This window comes from Pieris napi, chromosome 13 (genome assembly GCF_905475465.1).
Source record: "Pieris napi chromosome 13, ilPieNapi1.2, whole genome shotgun sequence".
NCBI lineage: Eukaryota > Metazoa > Arthropoda > Insecta > Lepidoptera > Pieridae > Pieris > Pieris napi.
The window spans coordinates 4705822-4728992 of record NC_062246.1 but is presented as its reverse complement, the minus strand read 5'-3'; the positions used below and the strand labels follow the sequence as shown (position 1 = coordinate 4728992).

General features: G+C 33.5%; 2 protein-coding genes across 6 annotated transcripts in view; both read left to right on the top strand.

Annotated features, from left to right (window-relative positions):
- LOC125055023 overlaps positions 1-15266 on the top strand; it is an 88702-nt gene extending 73436 nt beyond the window's left edge. For 2 of the 4 annotated variants that reach the window (XM_047657216.1, XM_047657219.1), the window contains exons 5-15: positions 5068-5243; positions 6059-6200; positions 7631-7645; positions 8552-8704; positions 9263-9450; positions 9927-10069; positions 10762-11961; positions 12564-12794; positions 13221-13384; positions 13967-14122; positions 15004-15266. In XM_047657216.1, coding sequence (XP_047513172.1) covers positions 5068-5243; positions 6059-6200; positions 7631-7645; positions 8552-8704; positions 9263-9450; positions 9927-10069; positions 10762-11961; positions 12564-12794; positions 13221-13384; positions 13967-14122; positions 15004-15111 — 2676 coding nt within the window. In that variant the 3' untranslated portion in view covers positions 15112-15266. The remainder of the gene's footprint in view (positions 1-5067; positions 5244-6058; positions 6201-7630; positions 7646-8551; positions 8705-9262; positions 9451-9926; positions 10070-10761; positions 11962-12563; positions 12795-13220; positions 13385-13966; positions 14123-15003) is intronic. The other 2 variants (XM_047657217.1, XM_047657218.1) reach the window with 2 other exon arrangements.
- A 6364-nt stretch (positions 15267-21630) lies between these two features.
- The window catches only part of LOC125055415 (cadherin-23), a 47571-nt gene continuing 46030 nt past the window's right edge, over positions 21631-23171 (top strand). For both annotated transcript variants that reach the window (XM_047657875.1, XM_047657872.1), the window contains exon 1: positions 21631-21742. The gene's annotated coding sequence lies outside the window, so the exon portion shown is untranslated. The remainder of the gene's footprint in view (positions 21743-23171) is intronic.

Sequence of the window (23171 nt, the reverse complement as noted above, 5' to 3'; positions counted from 1 at the left end):
TAATGGAAAGAGACAGGAAAGTACTTCAGTTTAGACTAATTTTAGTTTTTATGAAAAAAGGAGATAACGTATCTCCTTGTGCAAGAATTTTACCAATATTTTTTTTGAAGTGAAAACTTCTTTAGCGGTGTTGTACACTTTTTTGGAATGGGTAAAAAATGTTAAACTCGCGTCAGGACACGTGACCTGTTAGAAAATTCGTAAGACGGATGGAGAGTCGACAGCTGGCGCGGCGTATTTAATGTAATATAAATTGTCATGTTTGTGTACAATAGCGCAATAAATAAATATTGTATTCTACCACATAAATGATAGTACTTTTGTACTGATAATTAAAGCAATTCGTGCAAAATTATTCCCTTACCATTCCAAAAAAAAAAATATTGACTCGCTTCCTATGAAATACATACTAGCCCGTAACGTAATAAACTAAGATTAAATATCACAACTTAATATCAAAACAAGTACACACACAAAGTCCCGTTTAATAATGTTAGCGAGAAAAACCTAACAATAGAAAATATTCTGAGCAGTCCATCTGCCCACTTCGTACGTTATAATATATATATAATAAATGAAAACATAACGAAATAAAAATCCAATATCGCCCGCCGCAATGTTGGAATTCAATAATATTTTCTCTTCGTCGGTCCGAGCAGTTGACGGCGCGAGATTACGTTATGGCTACACAATTTTAAAAGATAAAATGGTATTTCTTTGGTTGTAAATCATTTTAATGAAAATAATCAATTTTGATCCATATCAACATTAGTTTTTTTTTTAAACCGGTACTAATGGGTCGGTCGTATACTCCCAAGCCTTCTGTCAGTGAGTGTCCATGAACAGTAATGTCACATGACACAGCTTCCATTTGTTCTATAATTTTTGAACTCTTCATGTAATTTCTTGTGGCATTACTTATCTGAAAATTGCGCATGTAATTCGTGATATAATCTGTGATTGTTTATTTTTATGACATTTTTTCAACAAATTTTCGTGGGCATGACACATGATTTAATTTTCTTTCGTTTTCATGTTCTTCGCGGGCTTTATGTTCAAAATTCAAATATTACAAAAATGAGATAAGATAAAAATCATATAAAATATTTATGCATCACTTCCATAAACTGTAAAACAAATTTTTAACTAATAATAGTATTGATAATATAATTTTACCTGATTGCGAGTTAAACTGATGGGGCTATAAATTAATGCGATGAACCACAAACTACGATATGTAATAGGTCAGTATGTCCGGTTGAGTTAATCAATTGAATTGATTCTGAAATTGTCAATTTTAATAATTGATTGCCCAATGTTGAACTCAATCTGTTATTGCAACATCATGACTCTTCAAATGCATTTTTAATAACAAGAATTTAAACAAAATGTTTTATTTTGGTCAAATCTTTTGTAGTGGAGCCAGGTGCTTTTATTTAGAAACTTCTAAGTTAGGGTATAAAGCTTTTAACTGGCACAAAGCTTTCAGCTGGGATGTAGGCCTCCAATGAAGGCGATAGTTATAATCCACCACGCTGACAACGTGCGTTGGCTTTCTTTCTTTTTTTTAATTATGTTTTATCCCGTTAAGAAAGAGAACCCCGGTAACCTTTGGCAGAGCTTTTACATGTCTGTTAATACATACTATTATTTATATGTTTTCTTTAGATTTTATTTTATTTAATTTCAGTTATAGTTGCATGTTATTTTTAGTATCTTTTGACGTGATAACGTCTTTAAAATCGTTTTAGTCGGGTGACATGTTCAGAAACTTTTGTCACACCAAAACCTCACGAGCGCGATCGCAGGTATAACGAGAGAGAGACGGACCGATCTCCCGTCTCTCTCACTCTAGCGGCATACAAACGAATGGAGATTTGTATGAATGTATGTATGAAGAAAAATGTATATCATAGTCGAATAAGTAAACTTGTCATTTTACACTCGAAATTTATCATCAAAAGTGTGAATAAAACGATAGATGTAATTTAAAATTTGAAAAAATTGTTATCTTCATTAATTCCTTACTTCCCAAAAACTTATACAGTAGAACCTCTATAAGTCGAACATCAAGGGAGACGCCAAAAAATTCGAGTTATAGAGTTTTCAACTTATGGAGGATTTCGACTTAGGCGGATTTTGATTCGACATAAAGAGTTTGAGGTTTATTCTTATAAATTTTGAGAGCAAGCAAACACGTGTTTCCGTGAGTCATAAATTTATTATTGTATACTCCTAAAATGTTTTCTAAGAAACAATAGTGTACTCACATTGTCGGCAAGTTCTTAAAGTCGGTAACTTATTTTTGTTCGAAAAATAGAGATAATAAATTCCAAATGATCAAGTTGTAAAGGTTGTAAAATAAAACGTTCCTATGTTCGAGATACAGAGGTCAAATTTAATTTTTCGAGTTATAGAGTGAAAATATGTACCAAAATGGCTTGGAGGGACTCGGTGATTATTTCGATTAACAGAGGGTCAAGATTTCAAGTTATGGAGGTTTTGGTGTTTTAAGGGAAGGGAACAAAACATTTTTTCGAGATTTGGAGGTTTTTGACTTATCGAGGTTCGACTTAACGAGGTTCTACTATCACCAATAAGACGTTATCACGTAAACATCTCGATCGTAAACCTACTTTACAAACAACCAATATTTTTTTGTTAATTAATTATGCATTTCTTGTACTTTATCCTCTGTAGGTGTTTCTTTTTTTTATTGTTCCTTATTAGGGTTGCCTGGAGGAAATCGCTTGTTAGCGATAAGGCCGCCCGTTGCCTAATAACTTATGCAACCTACTTACTATTTGTTTTTTTTATATGTATAATTATGTGTATTATGGCAATGAGGTATAAATAAATAACATAAATAAATAAAGATAATTTTTTCCTCAGATATTTTTTCTGTATTGTATGTAAAAAAATGGATCGTGACGTATGTGTGACACACGCAGAAATGTAACTGTCTCGTGCTCACAACTTAAAACAACGTCTACGTAGAATTTATTCTACGACACTCCAGCATTAAAGCAGTTAGTTTTAATACAAAGCTTAGATGTTGGATTCAACCCAAAAGCCGTTGACGTCACAAATCGGGCGTTCCAATGAAGTGCCTACGTAATCGCAGGAGGTCCCAAGCGATAACTCAGTTCTTAATTAGAGACTGAAGTTTTCTTCAAACATAAGTTTCCGCAGATAGTTCTGCGAACATAACACTGTTTAATTAAGCCTGAACTAATTCGGCTCGCTGCTAATTGCAATTGCCGTAATAAAGTAAATGGCATTTTAGTGAATCCAACTTCAATATAGTCTGAAGTCTCGCAAACCTAAATGGGGCCTGTGACTAAAATCATTTGTGACAGAAATGAGCAGGGGTGGATCTACTTAAATGCTTTTTGGGCTGCAGCCCAGGGCCCCGTGGATACAAAGGGCCCCCATACCCCACTGGAAACAATAGGCAAATAATATTTTCAATTAAAAAAAATATCTGAAATAATTTTTATTACCGGGGATTTCCCCGTAATAGCCCCACAAATTCACGATTCATGGAAATGAGTAGTAGTACACTGTCAAATTTATATGGTCACGTAACCAAGAGCGTGCTAATGTCATTCATGCTATTTTATTGTGGGTCACGTACTCAGAAATAATGATTGCTACGCTAGTTTCTTTTAATTGCAATCTAATTCATAAAGACAAATAACAAACGAAACGCATCATATGACATATCGTATGTCAATTGTCTTTTCCGCTCCCCTTATATACTTGTACATCTGTTAGGATTAAAACGCCGTAGACACAATACGTTAACTTTATCTTAATGCGATTAACGTAAGTAAACGATAATCCAAACGTGATTATAACGTTTAAGTAATAGATGGGCTTTGAACTTAACACGATTTTAATATGGCCGTGACTGACTGTGAAATCGATTCTTTTTGAGTTGGTCGTGGGATATTTTAGATGATTCTCCAAATCTAGAATATCAAAAAACGTGTACTGAAAAAGAAAATAAATTTTCCATTTGCTACGAATAAACTCAAGAATTAAAAAATTAAAATGGGTCATCTCTTTCTGATTTTGTTCCATTGTTTATTTTTAATTACAAGTAGGTTATCAGTCCTCTGTTTCTAAGTGCCTTTAGCAAATCAGAACCGTTGATGTGTGATGTATTTTTTTTATTACGTAGATAATATAATTCACAAAAACACTGGATACACACATACGAAGTTGCAGTTTGTATAATATGATAATGCTAAATAAATAGTAAGCACATTGTATGTTTAACTGCGGTGATATAAACTTTTTCCCGTTCTATTTTTGTTACTCACAGGACGTATTTTAGATAAATACTATTAACATAACTATGTATCAGTTGTAGATATTTTATTTCTATATACTTAACCTGGTTTCGAATGGATTTTTATTTAGATCTGGGCCTCACATTTCTGTATCTGTTTCGTGATCATACCGTACCTGACACTCGCCATCGACTCGCGAGACTAGGCCATGCCGGTGTCATCGTACGAGCGAGTGATAAATGCGCACGAAGACGGATCTTCCGTTGGGCACAGACGGGGTTCGAACCTATGACCTCAGAGGTGCACTCTGAAGCTAATAGTCCACTGCTCTAAAGCAAGCACAGTTAACATTTCTATCGGTTGTTTTTTTGTCAGGTTTGCAATTACCAACCAACCAACCTAATAAATAGGCTAAAAAGGCGACAAATCCTAAGTCTTGATAGACACGATTGACAGATTGGAGCAGTCTCAATTGAGATTTTGCTCTGAACGCCTAACAGCTCTCAACACATCCTTTCATAGCTGACAAAAAAAAAGGTTTGCAATTACATGTCGTAAAAATCGTGTGAAAATTAAACTTATATTTTTTTAAGTTGATCTTAAAACATCAATTCAAGTTAAAACAAATACCAATAAATTAATTGACAACAGTGGAAATATATGTATTATGCCCGGAAGTAATCCTGGTAACAGTGTCAAAAGGTTAATAAATCTTAAATTAATTTCGGTAACTGTTATACTAATTTATAAATTGAACCAAACCTTTTAGGAAGCATTGGAGGTACTTCGAACAGCTGAAGCTCGAGTGGAATTGCGCGTTTGCCGACCTCCCAATGATGTCTTAGAAAGTATTACACCGCCGGACCCACCTACACCTCCGGCAAGGACTCCCCATCCACCACACTTGCCGCTGGATCCACTTAATTGTCATCCTTTACATGCCAGGTAAGGAATTTATTATCGCACTCCTATCAGGTTTTCTAGGCGGCGCAATGTGTTCACCTTCAGAGAATTTTATTTGAACATAACAATTTCTTACTACTCTTTTCTGCTTTTTTGGTGTCGATTGATTTGCAACAAGGTATTTAAGATCACAGATTTAAAATTGCAGAATAAACCGTCGTCGTGTCTATATACCTTACAACAGATTACCGGCAAAAAACGCCAAGTTGAAATATATATCGGTAATTTTACAGCCAATAACAATATTTTATAATATAGTTATTGAAATCTAGTAATTAACGGAAATTCTCTAAAACCCTATTTGAAGCCAGAAGTTCTAACATTAAATTGTTGCACAGAAGCCATACATACCGGAACTAAACGAGAGATCAGTTGTGTATATGTGTTAGTCCCCCTTCCCCCAGAATGGGTGCTTGTGTGTTCTTATTTATTTCGAAATGACTGCTATCGGCATTGCAGTAAAGCTAAAACTAAACAATATACTTACAAAACAAAAATAGAAGCTAACTGCACTCTCTTTGAAAGAAAAACACAGCTTGCGTGAAAAATGTTTGAGAAAATTTTAAAGATACCCATAAGTTATTAACAATAACATTGTGCTAATAAAATAAAAGCAATGTTACAGCGATAAAAATTACAATAATAGGCGTATTTTGTAAACAGAAAAATTTGAAGAAATTGTTTCAAAGGAAAACTTTCTTATGTGCGCTAATATCCTTTTAACTTGTTTATTTCTTTTGAGTTTGAAGATATTATAGAAAAAGGTCACGTATAACAATATTCTACGTAAATTTCAGGTTATCACAAACAACAAGTAGCGCAACCACATCGTCATCTGAAGGGCGTGGGCGACGGGATGCGAGCCCTGAAGATAGACGCCACGACCTACAATTACCTGATCTGGATCGGCCTTTGCCAATATATGATATTCAATATGGGGTAAATTTATCATTATAAATTATCATCTAAGCTCGTAATTTGTAGGACTAGACTTGTAAAAAGCACAAAACAAAATGTAAATACAATTGAATACAGTAGTAATTATTCAAACACTTTGTCAAATTATTATAAAGATATGTTCATATTAGTAATCGTATGCAAAAACAGGATGGTTAAAAATCATCTCACATTATGCATAATAGTAAAAATTTCGCGCAGAATCACATAAGTAAGTTATATAATTTGTTTGTATATTACTTATAAAACAGTCGTCAATAGCATTTTGGATTTAAAAAAAATCGGCTGTCTATCTTAGTTAAATATTAAAAAAGGATATTTTTCATCTAATATTAAATGTATTTTCTTATATAAACCATTTATAAAATATGTCTGTAGACAAGCAATAACTCTTTCCGTCTAGACCACTATCAAAAAGTTAACAAGAACTGAATTCACAAATGCAACGCGATAATGCGGTCCAACATGTCTTCGATCTATCACTTATTCAGAGAGCAGTGTCCCCGTGTCAATTTACATAATTAAAGTGCGCATAAAGTCCTCGGGCTTCGCAATAATTATAATGGCTCGAGTTTCTTGGCTCTTGTAAAATACAGAATTACCGTTGTAAATATAGCTTAGTATTTTATATGGCTTACATGAGAGCCACTGGCTTAGTTCCTTTTTTAAAATATAAGAAAATCGTGTAGATTTATACAGATTTTTTAGTTTGTGCCAGTCACATTTGCTTTTTCATCAAATATTATAAAGACGAAGATTTAACGAATATATGAATTAATGTAAACAACGTATCCTAGTCCAAAAAGCCACCAACCACTTATTACTCAGTGATTAATATCGATTCAGTTATTGAGCCAATAATTATTATTTACACTCCATTGTTTCTTTTGAACAACTCAATTTTGCAGTGTAATTTTCTAATGAACTGAACTGAATAAAATATTGAGTATTTACTCAATATTTTTGACAGTTTCTGTGAAAAACTTCAATCTCACTTTTCCTGAAAACTTAGCGTGCTGGAAAAAAACTTAGCATAGATTCCTGATAAGCACACCCCATTAACTAAGGTACTTAGGGTACCTTTTAAATTTGAAACACTTTTCATGAATCAAAAAAAAACATGGCACTGGTAGGTATACACTAAGCACCCATAATATCATTTAAATCTAATTTCGAAGTTTTTCCATAGTTGAAATTGGAAACTTAATTAATAAGTAATTACGAACATAATACTGAAATATATAATTAACGTGGTAGCTGTATGACTTTTAAATTAAAACTCAGCAATTAATTAACTACGCTAAAAGTTGTATTGTTCCACCGTAGCAGTCGGTAAAAATATATAATTAATATTAATATCGCTACTACCCTCTCCCTTGCAATTAATAACGCTTTCTGTTCACGCTTCGCAGGATGATGGATCGGTGGTAAGTGAAATATCGTAATAGCATTCGCAAAGTTAATGGAAATTATATATGGTACAGAATCATTTGCTTAAAATTCCCATATCAAAGTACGTTGAAACAATTGGTGGCGATTAAATCATTCAAGAATTGTATGAGGTTATTCTTTAACTCATCACAAACTATACTTTGAGTTTATTTCCCAAGAGGACTAATTTGCCTTACCAGAAACGTGTAGAACTTAAAATGTTATTGTCTCATTTAAATCTCAACGCTTTTCGCAAATGAAAGGTAGTTTATAACTCGTTTGCATAAAGTTACGTCTTGCGTGATTTATTTTTTTATTCAAATGAGGGTCTAATTTGGTTAACGATTTCTTGATGGTGAACTTCATTAATATGTATTCTTGGAAATGTTGTAAAATCTAGTATTACGTAAAATATTTGATAATTTATTAATAAAATTATGTGTATTTTGTATTGACTTTATTAATATAAACTAAATTTATATTCGCATGCTGTTAACTATAGTACTTTTTCGTCTCTTTCTGTCAAATTATGTGTTACGCTGTCACAAAAAGACACAGGAGAGTACTTAAGTTTCTAGACACAGGACAGTAGGTACTTAAGTTTCTATGAATAAGGACGTACCAATTACGTGTATACCTTTTTGAAAATATTTAAATTCATACTTTTCATCATCATCAATGCTCGTACAGCCCCTTGTGGGGCCCAGCCTCCTCAAGTATATTTCGCCATCGCAATCTATTCCGTGCTTCTTGCGTCCAATTTCGAACACCTATTTCGAGGTTTCGAGATCCTTGACAAGTCCATCCCACCAACGCAGCCTGGGTCTACCGGGTTTTCTCTTGCCACCAAGTTGTGGGTTCAGTAAGGACCTCGAGGTTAACTTTTTACTTAAATATTTCAGGAGTTTGACATAGTAATGACAAAGGTGAATGGTTCTTTGGGATTTACCCTTCGTAAAGAAGATCACAGCGCTTTGGGTCATTACGTACGAGCCCTGGTGCGAGAACCAGCGTTGAGTGATGGACGAATACAACCTGGTGATAGGATCGTTGCGGTAAGATTAAAGATTGAATATAGTATGGACTAATAATGTACATATTCTTTTATAATTAACATATGCCTTTATAGTTACACAAAGTAAGAAACAGTGTCCTTAAAAAAAGGAAAATAAGGACTCCCCAAATATTATTTTCATGGTGAATCTTCAGTTTACTTATACTTATATCCCATGACTAAACGCTCATCGCATGCGTACTTTAATTCCTTTTTGTGTTTATTTATACGAAATATAAAACATACTTAATTATCGAAAAAGCACGAATACGTAATAAATTTGTGTGCAAGTTTTGTTTTAAATTAATCTACTACTCGCCTAAACCATATTATGTTAGTGATAGCCGATTTACATTATCTTAGTGTTTAGGAGAGTGCTTTAGTACAAATTGAAAGGCAAGTTCTTTAGCGTAGCGTTTACTAAAGCAAGTAGCGTTTACATGTTTCAACTATAGTACTATCCTAAAGCACTCTCCTAAACACTAAGATAATGTAAATCGGCCTTTAGTAATATTTCAGATACATTAATTACTAGCAATAACATTTCTCATAATTCCAGGTTAACGATACATCGATGTCAAACATGTCACACGCAGACGCCGTGGCCTTCCTCAGGGCGTGTGGCTCAGAAGTCCGACTTCGCTTGTACCGGGATCACGCTGCCACACCCCTCTCTCCCATGTCACCCAAAGAGGAGGTCCCTACTGATTCTGATCCACCTCTGAATAAGCCTAAACCCCCGTTACGGTAATATTTCTTTCAGGGTTTCTAGTAGTTATGTATAATCGTTTAAGACTTTGCTGATTTATAGCGTCCCTATATATCCCTATAAGGCAAGTATATCTACCACTCTACCAGACTCAGACTAAAACGCCTATATAGTCTGTCTCACTCTAACGCGTACCGGCTGCACCGGCCGCGCTCACGCTACGAGAGATGGGAATGCGCAGTATGCATTTTGTTCCACTCTAACGCGTATTTTACGTCATCGTGTGTTAGGTTTTTTTCGTTACGGAATTTCTTGATTCGGTCGTCGCGCTCAAAGCCCGCGATAATATCTATGCAATAGCTTAAAATCCTGAAATCGGGCACTGCCATATTGAATTTATTAGGATTTAGTGACAACGTTACATTCTTTAAAAAAAATTCTGTTCAAAAATTAATTTAATATTTTTAAAATTGATAACGGTATAAAAATTATTTTGACAAATTGTTCGTTCCAGAGCGGAAGCAGTGTCGATGCTATGTGACCTCGCCGCCCGTCGCCTCACACCAGACGCCGCAGACGGGTCTCGCTCGCCCTGTCTCTCTCCACGAAAGTTCCGCAAACTAACTAAAGACAACAATCACTATGAACAGCCCAATGGTATGTTAACCTCTGTTGGAATACACACACTGCCAATTTCAAATATTTCAGTTTCAAAATAATCGCTACGACTCGTAGCTTTTCCAGATTTATGGAAATAAGTTAAAATACTTTCTCACAACAGAGAAGTATAACAAAGGAACTTAACACAATTGTTTATGATTGGTGAAATAGAACTATGGATCCAGTCGCGTGTGATGATTGAATCTTTGATTGAGATTGGACTAGACATATGTTGTTTAGTATTCTAAATCTTGCTTTATGGTCAGGGCTGGTCCAAGAAACGGCATTTAAACCTAAACTTAAAACTTCTTCAATTGATTTATTTTATTTACTATGGAAGTACTGACTACTACGATTACTCGCTTAACTCTGTGAATCTCTGTCCTCTTAAGCCGATCTGGAAGTAGTAACAATAATATGTTTCAGTTAGAGGTCACAAATGAAAATAATTCAAAACACAGAAAATATACACAGTACATTTAGTCTTTGTCAATCTATTGGATATTAGATAATAAATGTTATTTTATTTATTACATGTTAACGCATGTTTTAATGTATTTAATTTTTAGTTAGTATGTGTTGTACTTATATCTGTTAATATTAAAGTTTTATTTAAAATGCTTATTTCTAACTTTTGCACTTGTAACTTTTACACGCGATGCACTAAGATCTAAGAAATTTTGGAACAGATTTGCCAAGAAGAAGTGTTGAAGAACCAAATTTAATTGTAACAAAAATAACAAATTCTACTGTGTATCTGGAAGAAGTTGACTCGGTAGAAAATATGACATGTACGTGCCTACCTCCACTTCCTATCGAATCTGAAGTGACACTTGAAGATATTGAACATCTTTTTCAAGAAAAAGAAGAAAAGGTGGATCGTGATTCAACTGTCCCATTAAGACCGCCAAGAAAAAAGGCCACTAAGAAGTCCCATGAATTATTAGGCAAACAAAGTTCATTACAAATAGATGAAAAACAGCCAGCTGAAAAAAGACACATAAGTTGTGAAGTGCGGGATGACTTATTTATATTAAAATCAAATTTAAATGAGCTAGAACAATTCTTAACGCAATCAATTATTAATTATTCAAATTCACTCGGCCAGTTATCCAGTGAAACCAAACCACCCAGCAACGTGAAAGGAGAGGAAAATAATAAAATATCACCATTAGACCCAAATGTAATCGAAAACTATTATGAAAATGTTGTTGGTCCTCTTAATATAAAATTTGAACAGGAACGCGAAGTAGAAAAGGATCCTTCAATTGATGAAACTTTAAAAAGTATTCGTGGAGAAACAAAGAATGATGAATCTCCGTTACAAACGTTTCCTTGTACATGTTCTTTCACTGTGGAAGAGTTGAGAAAATTTCATAAAGATGGACTTTTACCTTCATCAATCAAAGATGTTAAACAAGACGATCCAATGTTTTTAGATAGTCCTGAACAAACAACTACTAATTTACCAATAAGCGGCCAACTTTTAACTAAAAATAAACACTTACCCATTCAAAGATCAAAAACGCAGAGATTTACGAGATCGCACTCTATTCGAAAGCGTCTTCTTTCTAAAAGATTTAAATCTAAGACAATAAATGGACCGATATATTTGGAAAAAAAGGCTGAAGCAACTCTCCTCGATCAAAGTATCAGCCAATCGGTAGACGATTATAAAACTGAAACATCGGAAGAGGTTAAACAAACAGTAGTCGACACATTTATAGATTGTAGACCAGAAAGACCAAACTTTTTAGTCATAGGTGCACCAGAAGAAGCAAAAACGGAAATTCAATTAGATGAAGCTAGTGGAACAAAACTTAAAAAGCCCGTGCTCACAAGTCCCACGACCCCGCCCTCATGTAGAGACCAAAAGCTAAGCCTGACAGGTGAGAACTGTCGGCGAATACCCGTGACATCATTTACCATCATACGCTGATTGAAGACTTTCATTCGGACCGAATCTGAGAAAAATTAAATCATCGATATAGCGGAATACTTTTCTACAAAGAAAATATTCTAACATTCATTTGTTCTTCAGTCAGCGGCTTATCCGCCAGTCGCCAGTGGTGAATTATGGTGACATGCTATGCCTTTGGATTCCACATATCTAGCTCCTTACATTCTATATATTACCCATTGTACAAATACTTCACAAGCATACATATTAGGCATTTAGATTAGTAAAATATGCAACAGTTTTAGAAGTCTGCTTTACGGGGTATAAAGCCTAAAGTTTTTATATTTATCTCAAAAGCTAAACAATAGTTAGAGCTAGAATTTATATAATATCAAAAGGTTATAGCTACTTTCAGGCTTGTAATACGCTTAAACAAAAGCCTATCTTTAGTAGTAGCTTAGAATTCTGATTTAAAACAATCGCAAAACGCACACCCGTAGTAACAAAACATGTACCATAAAGCCCACTCGCATTCCATTTTAAATTCTTTTCCACGCTTTAAATATCTTTAAACCTGTCCCATCTTTTCAGTTATACCTCAGAACTATGAGTTAAACAACTTGGATAACGATACTCTAGATGCGCCAAACGCATATCAGGAGCAACAAAGATACGAGCCGGCGTTTTCAGTTGATTCTGATGAACCGGCATCAATGCCAGCCGAGCTATCAAGCGATGAGAGATTCAAGCACTCGAATCCGACGTACCAAAGTGCGGTTTTACATAGCTCTACTACCGACAGTGCGTCAGATAAAGACGAGGGTATGATATATAACTGACTTATTTTTATATTGATACAAAAAGATATCCTTAAAAACACTTCTTATGACACTTCAAAATCAACAAATCAAGCCGGTTTTAACAAACAGGCTTCAGATCTTACACACCCATACAATTACACACCCACACCCTACAGGCTCTTAGGCCTTTTTGGTCGGCGCATAGGCTCGTTTGCCCCATATGCTATAAAAAAAATTTAAAAAAAGAACACGTATGTCTGTATATGTCTGTAAGCTGTAAGGTTTTTCCAAAAAAAAATAGATCCATACTGTTCAAAATGTTAGTAATTTTAAACAGAAAATTAATTTTCTTCAGTTCACACAAATAAAAATATTTAGTGAACACAACTAGTAGTGACTATACTTTACGGATCCAATAAAAATAGGCGCATGTAATTTTAATTTCTAGGAAATGGGTTGAAAAAGTGGAAAGGTGTCGCATTATCACCCGATAACGAGAGAAAGATTAAACCACTTGTCACAGATGCTATACCAAAGCCCAAAATTGACACCGTCCAGAAAGAAAACATAAACCCTGAACCACCAGTCGAGGCTGAGAGCACTGAACCTACGGTAAGACACATCTTTGTATTTAATTGAATCATCTAACTGTCACCCGGATGTAATAATAATAACAAGGAAATAACACAACGGCATAATATAGTGTTTATTTTTTTCTTTACCAACAACCAAAATTTTGATATATTTATTAGACTATTGGGCCTTGGGGTGTAAGTGCGCAGGCGCTAATTAAAGATTTCATTTGGCGCCTGGTAGATAGTACAAGTGACCCCAGAGCTGGTGCTTTCCTCGCTCAACGAATAAGTATCGCAGCGAGAAAATACTGACAGCGTTAAAGATAAATACTATAGGTTTAGAAAATTGTAAATACTATATTTGATTGTTAGGTATGTATAGATTTTAATAAACAATTTCATACCTTATTTATGGATAAATACATTCATTTTGATTTCATAAGTAAACTATAATGAATGATGAATGAATTAATGCGGTAAACAGGGGTTCACACTTGCATATATACTTCATGTAAAGTATTCAAAAACGCTAAGTATAGTTATAGTATCTTGCCGGCCTATGCTATATTAGCCATTAATTTCGTTAATAAGCCAGCTTTATACCTGTTTATGTCCACAGATAGTGACTGTAGAACTGAACCGCGGGTGGAACAGTCGTCTGGGGTTCAGCGTTCAAAGCCATCCTGAGTCGGGGCAGAGTTACATCTCCGCGGTCTATAGCGACAGCGTCGCCGCGCGGGACGGTCGGCTAAGACGTGGTGACGTCATTCTTCAGGTATGTGTGTAGGCGTATAGGCTATTTGACAAGATTTTAATAACCGTTTAAGATTATTTACTAGTCACTATAGAATCTATACAAATAGCTATTTTTAATTCTATTAAGTATTGGCTTTAAGAATTCAAATTAAACATTCATAATTTTAAGAACCCGCCAAAACGGTTCTATGCAAGATGGCGTCGAGAAACGTTCGTAAACACTTTCATTGTGTCAAATAGCCTTGCATTCAATAGTTTCACAGAGTATTTATGGATTTAATCGACCATGAAGTTTTTTTATTTATGTTGCCTATGTCTTCTTTGAGGTAGAAGAATAACCAAAAGAATCACAAAAAACTGTAGTGTTACACTATAGTACAAATTCATTTAAAATAAAACTAAAGAATTGCAAACTAAAATGTTAAAAAAACATGCAGTGAATACAATAATGAAACAAAAACATATATTAGGCTAGATGAACTTTTTCCGGACCAATTATTCGACTTTAAAAGAAAGAGCGTACCAATTCTTAAAAAGCCGGCAACGCACTTGCTAGCCTTCTGACTATGTGAGAGTTTATGGGTGGCGGTATCACTTAACATTAAATGAGTTTGCCCGTTTGCTTATTTTAAAAAAAAACAGTATTTCTTTTTTTCTATCTTCCTACATACTTAATATCTTCTTTGTATTAAAACGAAAATCTGTTTTTTTTTTGTTGAAATTACGTTAAATGTTTGTGCGTTATAACATACCTTGAAATAAAGAAATAAGGATGATAATGAACAAGAATATAAACCGATAATGTCGAAAAGGCTCTGCCGGCTCCAACCTTTCTATCATTTTAAAAATAAAAAGAGAATAACATTTTCTAATTATTAAATGATAAGCTATTTCTTTCAGGTAAACGATGAAAACGTAACATCTATGAAGACACCAGAAGTTATAGACTTACTCAGAATTTTACGAGGCTCCATATGTATCACAGTTCTGAGACCGAATACACAATAATGGCACAAAAATCGCAAAAATATTTCAGTGTATTTCCAATATAATTATATTGCACTAAAGTCTATAATGAATATTTTAAATATAACCTTGAAAATAGTTATTTACAATATTAATATAATGTGCGTCTAAGAGCAATAAATAGTTCTGAAAAAATATATGATATCAATATAATGTAATCTCCCTTAGAACTAGAAATTGAAATATTTTTAAATAGCAAATACACAAAGTCTATGGCATAGTGTGTGCCTTGGAGAACACCGTTTAAGTTCCTAATACTGTTGGGATGTTATAAAAATGTGGAATTGATCTCTATACAATTGGTACTATATTTTAATATTCAATATAAATAGCTTATCCCCTATTAAACGAGGGCTGAGCATTGTGAAAAATATACTAAGATCTTCTTCGAAGTCTTCGCAATTCTAGAAATTTATAGATCATTCTGGGAAAAATAACCCAAAACTACGAAATATTAATTAAGTCTCGTTACTAACTTAAGCCATGGGCGAGCCTACAAGACATTAAATATAATGTTGTGGCTTAAACATTCAAAAAATAACTATATTTACCATCAAATATTGAAATTTTAAAACATAACATATTTATAAAAATTAGTTAAAGTTATAAAAGCACAATTCTAGATCAGATATTAGGAACAATGCACGAATCAAATATTTTACTCACTTAAAATTATAAGGGATTCTCTAAGCATTACTCCCATATTTCAAAAACATTCGATTTTGACATAAGAAAGTCATAGTTCGCGCTAAGTCTCGCTTCTGAATATTTTTTTTTTTTTTTTTTTAATAAAACAGGGGGCAAACGGGCAGGAGGCTCACCTGATGTTAAGTGATACCGCCGCCCATGGACACTCTCAATGCCAGAGGGCTCGCGAGTGCGTTGCCGGCCTTTCAGGAATCGGTACGCTCTTTTCTTGAAGGACCCTAAGTCGAATTGGTTCGGAAATACCTCACTGGGCAGCTGGTTCCACAAAGTGGTGGTGCGCGGCAAAAACTGCCTTGAAAAACGCTCAGTTGTGGAACGGCGGACGTCGAGGTGATACGGGTGGAATTTCGTACTCTGCCTCGACGTCCGATGACGAAACTCAGCTGCAGGTATTACCGTCAATGTCATGTCAGTTAAAGTAAATATTAACGTATCTGTCAATGTCACATTCAATCATACTTGAAAAGTTGAACTCGTATAACTTGATGCGTTCATTGTTAAGTAATGAAAGTTCATGAATCGCTTTTGCGAAGATAATCATAATTTTATTATGGTGTTAACCTAAAAAATTCTAAACATTAATCTGGCATATCGTCCTTCGTGTTGGATTATTTCATAGTATAAAGACAAAATATTTACTTGTATTCCTAACGGTTTCAGAACTATGATATTTAATCTAAATAATAAGAAGTTTATCATACTCTATTTATATAAATGCATATAAAATACCTGAGATGGCGGTATAATGTTGTCGCGGAATAGATAAAGAAAGTTCGTAGACACCGCAAGAGCTATACGTTTATTAGACAATCACACTTCATAGTAATTTGCATGCTTATTTATCTACTCCGTGAATGTTATAGAAATATTAGATCTAGTTGAGAGGTCACTGTTTAAGAGAGTAGGTCCTACAGTGATGTTGGTACAAGATTCACCGAAATCTAAAACCCATAACGTCTACGTTACGTTACGTTATCCCTATTTAGTGGTTTAAAGCGTTTCGCTTTATGCAAGCGAACTAAAGCCAAAAGTATGTTTCAAGTTTTTTGAAATAGTTTTCTTCGATAAATCTTGTATTAACAGAGGTCTGCACGATTATAATCGAATAACTATAATAAGAAAGAGTTTTTAATCAAATTTTTTTGACTGATTTAAAAAATTATCGAATTGACGTATACGTATATGTAAAATTCGTGCTAAGACCTCAGATTGTTAAGATTACGTGTAAATAATGCACGACTAAAAATCAACAGTAAAATTTATTATTTATAATTAAACGATGATTCATAATTTTTTTATTACGAATCATCAATTTTTCAAAGCAAATGTAAATAATTATGAAGTAGGTAGTTGAAATGTAGACTTAGAATTTGAAAATGGATCTAAATTATATAAATTCTAGTCATGTCAGAATTACAATTTATAAAATTACAATTTCTAGATATTAAAAATATTTACCTAGATGTTATAAATTAAAAGATTTTATCGACAAATCTATATTATATGTTGAGCGAATACACGAAAGCATAAATTAGGATGTATATTGCGTGAACTTGCTTCAGTATATGTTTAAATCGGTTAAGGCTATAAAAGCCTTAGTATTCTAGTAATATGTTAAAACAATGTGAAAGATATAAAAATTCTCTAAAACATAAATAAAATTAGAACAATATTGTGCAAATAGCCTTATTCACCTTTATTCTGTATTCCAAAATTCTCAAATATATAATAATATTTTAATATATGATATTTTAGGCCCATAATTATATAGCTTATCGTTTTTATCTTGAATACTATCGAACATGAAAAGATCGTGAAACGTTTTTGGTTTTTCAATTTTGGAATACAGATTATATAGTTCTTCAATTTACATAAGATTTTTTCATAAAAAATTGAAAAATATTCTCTTAAATATAATAGAGTCCTACTAAGTATAACTTCTAGGTATATGAGAACCTGCAGATTGAACGAAACAAAACTGATATTCTAAAGTTATTGTGATGAATTTGTGTTAGATGTAACGGTTAGAATAAAGTAGGAATTTATAGATGTCTGCAGAAATGCTAGATTTTAGTCATTGAAATATCTCTAAGTATAAGGTTTTCAAAAGACCTCACCTAAAAATATTATTTAATTAATGTTTTATTGCTTTATTTACATTTAATTTCGATATATTTCATCCTATTTTCATACAAAATAATTATGAGAAATTTCATGAGCTGTCTATAATTTTGTATTTTGCGCCATCTAGTGTTGTGCCTGAAAAGCAATAACACTTTGCCTATATCTTATATTAACTAGAGCTAGACCGATATTAGATAAATTTATCGTAATAATAAGTACATAAAATATAACATTTATTCCTTAAATATGAATTCATGTCATTTGTGGTGTTTATTTACAAAGTAAAGCGGTGCTCAAAATGTATTTTGTCGTGATTTTGTCAAATGCGTAATTTTAATCTGTATCGTTTAGCTTGGCAAGATTTTGGCGGGAAAAGTTCGCCTCGTATTTTAAATAGGAAAATTTCTAAATACAATTTCAACGCATTTACAAATCTTGCCAATTTAATTGTCTGGTCCTATCACTTATGCTTAATTCAATATTGTTATATATTCGTTGCCTTGCGAATTGCTTTGAAATAAACATTCAATTTGGTGCACGGTTAACGGTGTCTATAAGAACATTTTTTTTAATATTCCATAGACTATTGAATATACATTATACATATTTTTGGGTCCTTTGGTATGAATTTTCGCCTCTAGTCGCCATTTTACGTTAGTTTTAATTTATACCGCTCAATGTGTTGATTACTCGGCCTTGTATGTGAAAATTGCAGTGAACATAAATATATTTTTGTGAGACATAAACACAGTGTATATACTTTAATTTTTAAAAATAAAGTGTAATTATGGATTAAATTGCCTTTTATTATTTTACTAAACATACAAAAAAATGAAATTATACTTATGTAGAAACATACATATACGTACATTTTATATATCATTGATAACTTGGTAAGTTACCCTCTAATAGAGCATGGGACAGACTAATTTGTGCATCATTAGTACCGGAATAAACTCATGTCTGAAGTCGAAACTCTGCTACGTGGAGTCTTGGACTTGGGTCAACTAACTCTAGTCCAATTTAACCCCAAGAAGATACAAGTTGGCGCGGGTTCCGATAAAAACACCCTTTTTCCCTACTCCTCTCTTCAAAGACTTCTTAAAGCCACAGTAAGCGTTGACATATCGAACGACGTTAACTTTCGCTGTCATTTGGCGGGAAAAGCTTCGCCTCTTCGAAGCTTTGTAGAAAGCGCAAAATCGACCCCACATGAAGTACTGTTCTCACCTCTAGGCGGGAGCTCCCCAGTACCAGCTCGAACCACTTGACCGTATTTAATCAAGAGTGGTTCAAATCGCCGACGGCCAATCCCTTAGCGTTGCGTTGCCACCACGAGCCCTCTGGCATGGGAGTGTCCATGTCCGTGTCATCAGCGAGTTTATTGCCAGTTCTTCTAAACCTTGATTTGAGAACTGGCAGTAAATGGAAAATTAAAAACATTTAATGTATATTTCTTTTTTGACGTTCATAAGTGTACATTGTGTTACCTACGTGAATAAATGATTCTTGACTTTGACTTTTAATCCTAAGGCTAAACTTATCCTTGTTAAAGATTTACATTTCCGTAAAATGGTAATTCTTCCATCCGTCACGCTTGAACACAAAGTATTATATAATAGATCTGCGTGAATACGGCATGTTATGCGCATCGTGTACTGCAGACACGCAACCAATAAGCGTGACGTATGACACGACATTGCTCCACGATGATCAGTGTCAATACTGTTATGGAATTAAGGATTTGCTTCCGGATTAACATACTATATTCTCCAATTTACTACACCATATCGCGAAAGATCTGACCTTTCATATGTATTTATTTATTAACACTTCATCAATATAATACAATTGACATAATTAAATGAAAAGGAGGGCAACTGACGGCCTTATCGCTTTCAAGCGATCTCTTCCAGGCAAGCACTGTGAAAAAGAATAAAATTAAAACAAGCAATAATACATAATAGTTATTTAGACAAAACTAAAACAGGAACAACAAACTAAACTAAAAAAGGACACATGAAAAAGAAAAAGAGCACATGAATCACGATAATTTTAAATCAGTTTCATATTTGTTAGTAGGTACGAAAGTTAGGTATACTATGATGGCATATACGAACAAGCTAACCACTTCAATAGAGATTTCTATGGTTTATTCAAGAATTAACATTGGAGTAGACTTAGAATTTCAAAATGGATCTAAATTATATAAATACTATTCATGACAGGATTACAATTTCTAGATACTAAAAATATTCAAATGTTATTATTAAAAGATTTTATCGACAAATCTATATTATATGTTGAGCGAATTCCTATGTCTTTAGCAAAGTAGCTATCGTATAGTAGTAGTCAGTAGTAAAGCATAGTAGTAATTATCGCCATATGGTTACTAGTTTTGATTTCGTGATATGAAAACGCAATATTGAAATCGGAACCACTATTCAAGCCTAAGAGTATATTAGAAAATATACTCGTATGACAGAACTCTACTTATTTAATGTAGTATAAAGACTACAGATTTTGTCTACTTTAATAATAATAATAAGAAAAGCCCGTTTAACGTTCAATGATTACAGCTGTAGAATATACAGCTGAGATTGGTTATGTACATGTTATCAGATTTTTTTCTTGCTATCCTAGTTGGTAAAACAGCATTTTCCAAATATCTCTGTCCATGGCTTTCTTTTTCCATTCGGTTCCTGCTAACGCTTCTATTTCGTCTATCCTTTTTTTGGGTCGATTCTTCTCCTCCTTTCCCTTAGGAGTTTCAATTTACTTCAACTAATAATATACCAAAATTACTACAATAAAATCATTTGATAGACTCAGAAATCGACAAGCTACTTCTATAGTCTTATAGCGTGGAATATATAAATGAACCTCAGGTTCTCTATTGGTTTGCAAACTATAGTTAGGTTTGAACCTGTGCTTTCCAGTCAGATGATCAGTTATCATTATTTAATCTATGGCTACGAAGCATATGGTTGAACGTTACGGTCAACGATCGTCCACCTCGTCCGAGGGAGCGACACGCTTGGCCGCCCCAGACCGTTCCAAATTCAAATGTAGAAATGCAGGTGAAGATGCTGTTTTACTTTTTCATTTATTATATTGTGCCAGTTTCAAAAATCATAATATTTATGAAAGGTCATTTGTGTTGTTCACGTAGAAAGTTTATAATCTCGAGAAAAGAGAATAATATATTTATGACGTCATTATAGACATTCAATAATGTTAGCGTAACACATTTTACAAAAAATGTAACTATTTTCCTTGTATATTGATTTGTTTATTCCCAACACACAAATATACAGTATTTACTATATTCTTAAGCTACATAGTAATAATAATAATGACAAATTTAATAAGTTTGGACCCTGTGGCAGTACCTGTGTTTAACGCTGGCAGCATTTCTTCGCAATATTGCGATATTATTTTATTAATTATCTGATCTATATTGTTTGTATGAAGCAGATTCGAACTCTTGACTCTCTTCTTCTCTCCCTTATACTTCTACAATATCAAATAGAGATACATAGACAATCGATCCTAATTTTCACGTCACAAAACTTTTACACTAAAGTCTAAACCTGTAAAAACCTATCAAAGTATTATTTACAAGTGTGACTAATATACAGCGTATGGGAAATGGGGATGACTGCATACAGGGCTCAGGCAGTTGCGCTAAGCCAAGTGAGGCGAAAGTACGCGGCCAGTGTTGTGAATGGGACGATTTGAATTGTAGTTTTTATTGAGTGCATAGTGCAGAATATATACCGTAAGTATATTCTATATTTTAATTTGTTATTATTAAGTAAAATTTAATTGTAATCTAGGGAAAGTTTTTTTTTTTAAAGATTTCATATGAAAGCTTACAAACACTTGTTCAATTTTTTATATAATTTTAATAAATTATAACTGCATCCACTCTGATGTATAACTGAATTATTAAGCTTAAACAGAAATTACAATAGGTATTATGATAAAAAAGTTCACAGCGGGTACTTTATCATTCGATCCAGACTTTTTATTAAATTAAACTGTTAGTATGACTCACCATCGCGAAATTCAGTTGTCAATCAATAAATTTAAAAAAGGAAGATTATGTTTTTTTAGGTTTTTTACTGTTCTAGTTTACCTAATACAGTTCATAAAATAACGGACATTCATTACGTTTCCTTAATTGAAAGTCCTCTTACAGTGTCTTTAAGATATTAATTACAAGCCTTACATTGGTATACATAAGTTCTTCCTTTCTACAGTCTTTAACACTTTTAGTTAGACAGGCCCAAAAGACTTTGTCGGTTTGCGCTCCCGCATAGCTAATAGTAAAAACTTTAATATAATATGTAATTTCTACTGTAATTCTTTCAATTTATAATCAACATGACGAATATTTATTTTACCTATGGATTTTATTAAGTCGGTTATAAAGGTGACCATCAAACAGTTTAACCCACGTGTCAAATGTTTACAATAGGAATTAATATATTCAATTTAAACTTAATTCTTCTTACGAATAAGTATTAAATTTTTTTTTCTTAAATTAAGCTTTTACAACGTCTAAATCTTACATTTATTTAATTCTTACTACCAGTGGCGTAACTATACCATCTGGGGCCCGTGACAAATTCCCTGTCTTTGACAATTGATGGGGCCCTATCAGTAAAAATCGTCACGTTGTACTCAGTTTAATTTTAGTAAACTTCGAGATTTTCAGCGTACTCAATTACACGTTGTATATGTCCCACTAATGGCCATAGTCCTCCTCTCTTAGGCGAGAGGGAGTGGTCTGTACTCTGTAGTCCTTACGCTAGCCCAATGCGTATTGGAGACTTAACATTCATCCATAGAACATAATATCTCTTGGGCAGGGGCCCTCTTTAGTCGGGGTTCCGTGGCATTTAGCCAGCCCTGCCACCCTATTGTTACGCCACTACATTACTATTTTTCAGTACATGAGGCGTAAAGAAAACATTAACTAAAAAAATTAAATAAGGTTCTAAAGAAACTTATGTCGTTGTACATTTAATATAAAAAAATTTCTTCGAATCAACTTTTTGTAAAATAAATAGAAGAAGAGAAGAGAAATAGTCTCTTTAATTAAAGATTTTGTCTCTTGACGTCATAAAACGCTTGAGTGATAAGATTTTTACCTGAGATATTTTTTTGTAACGTGGTACTAATCGCACGTTACTGCAGCTATA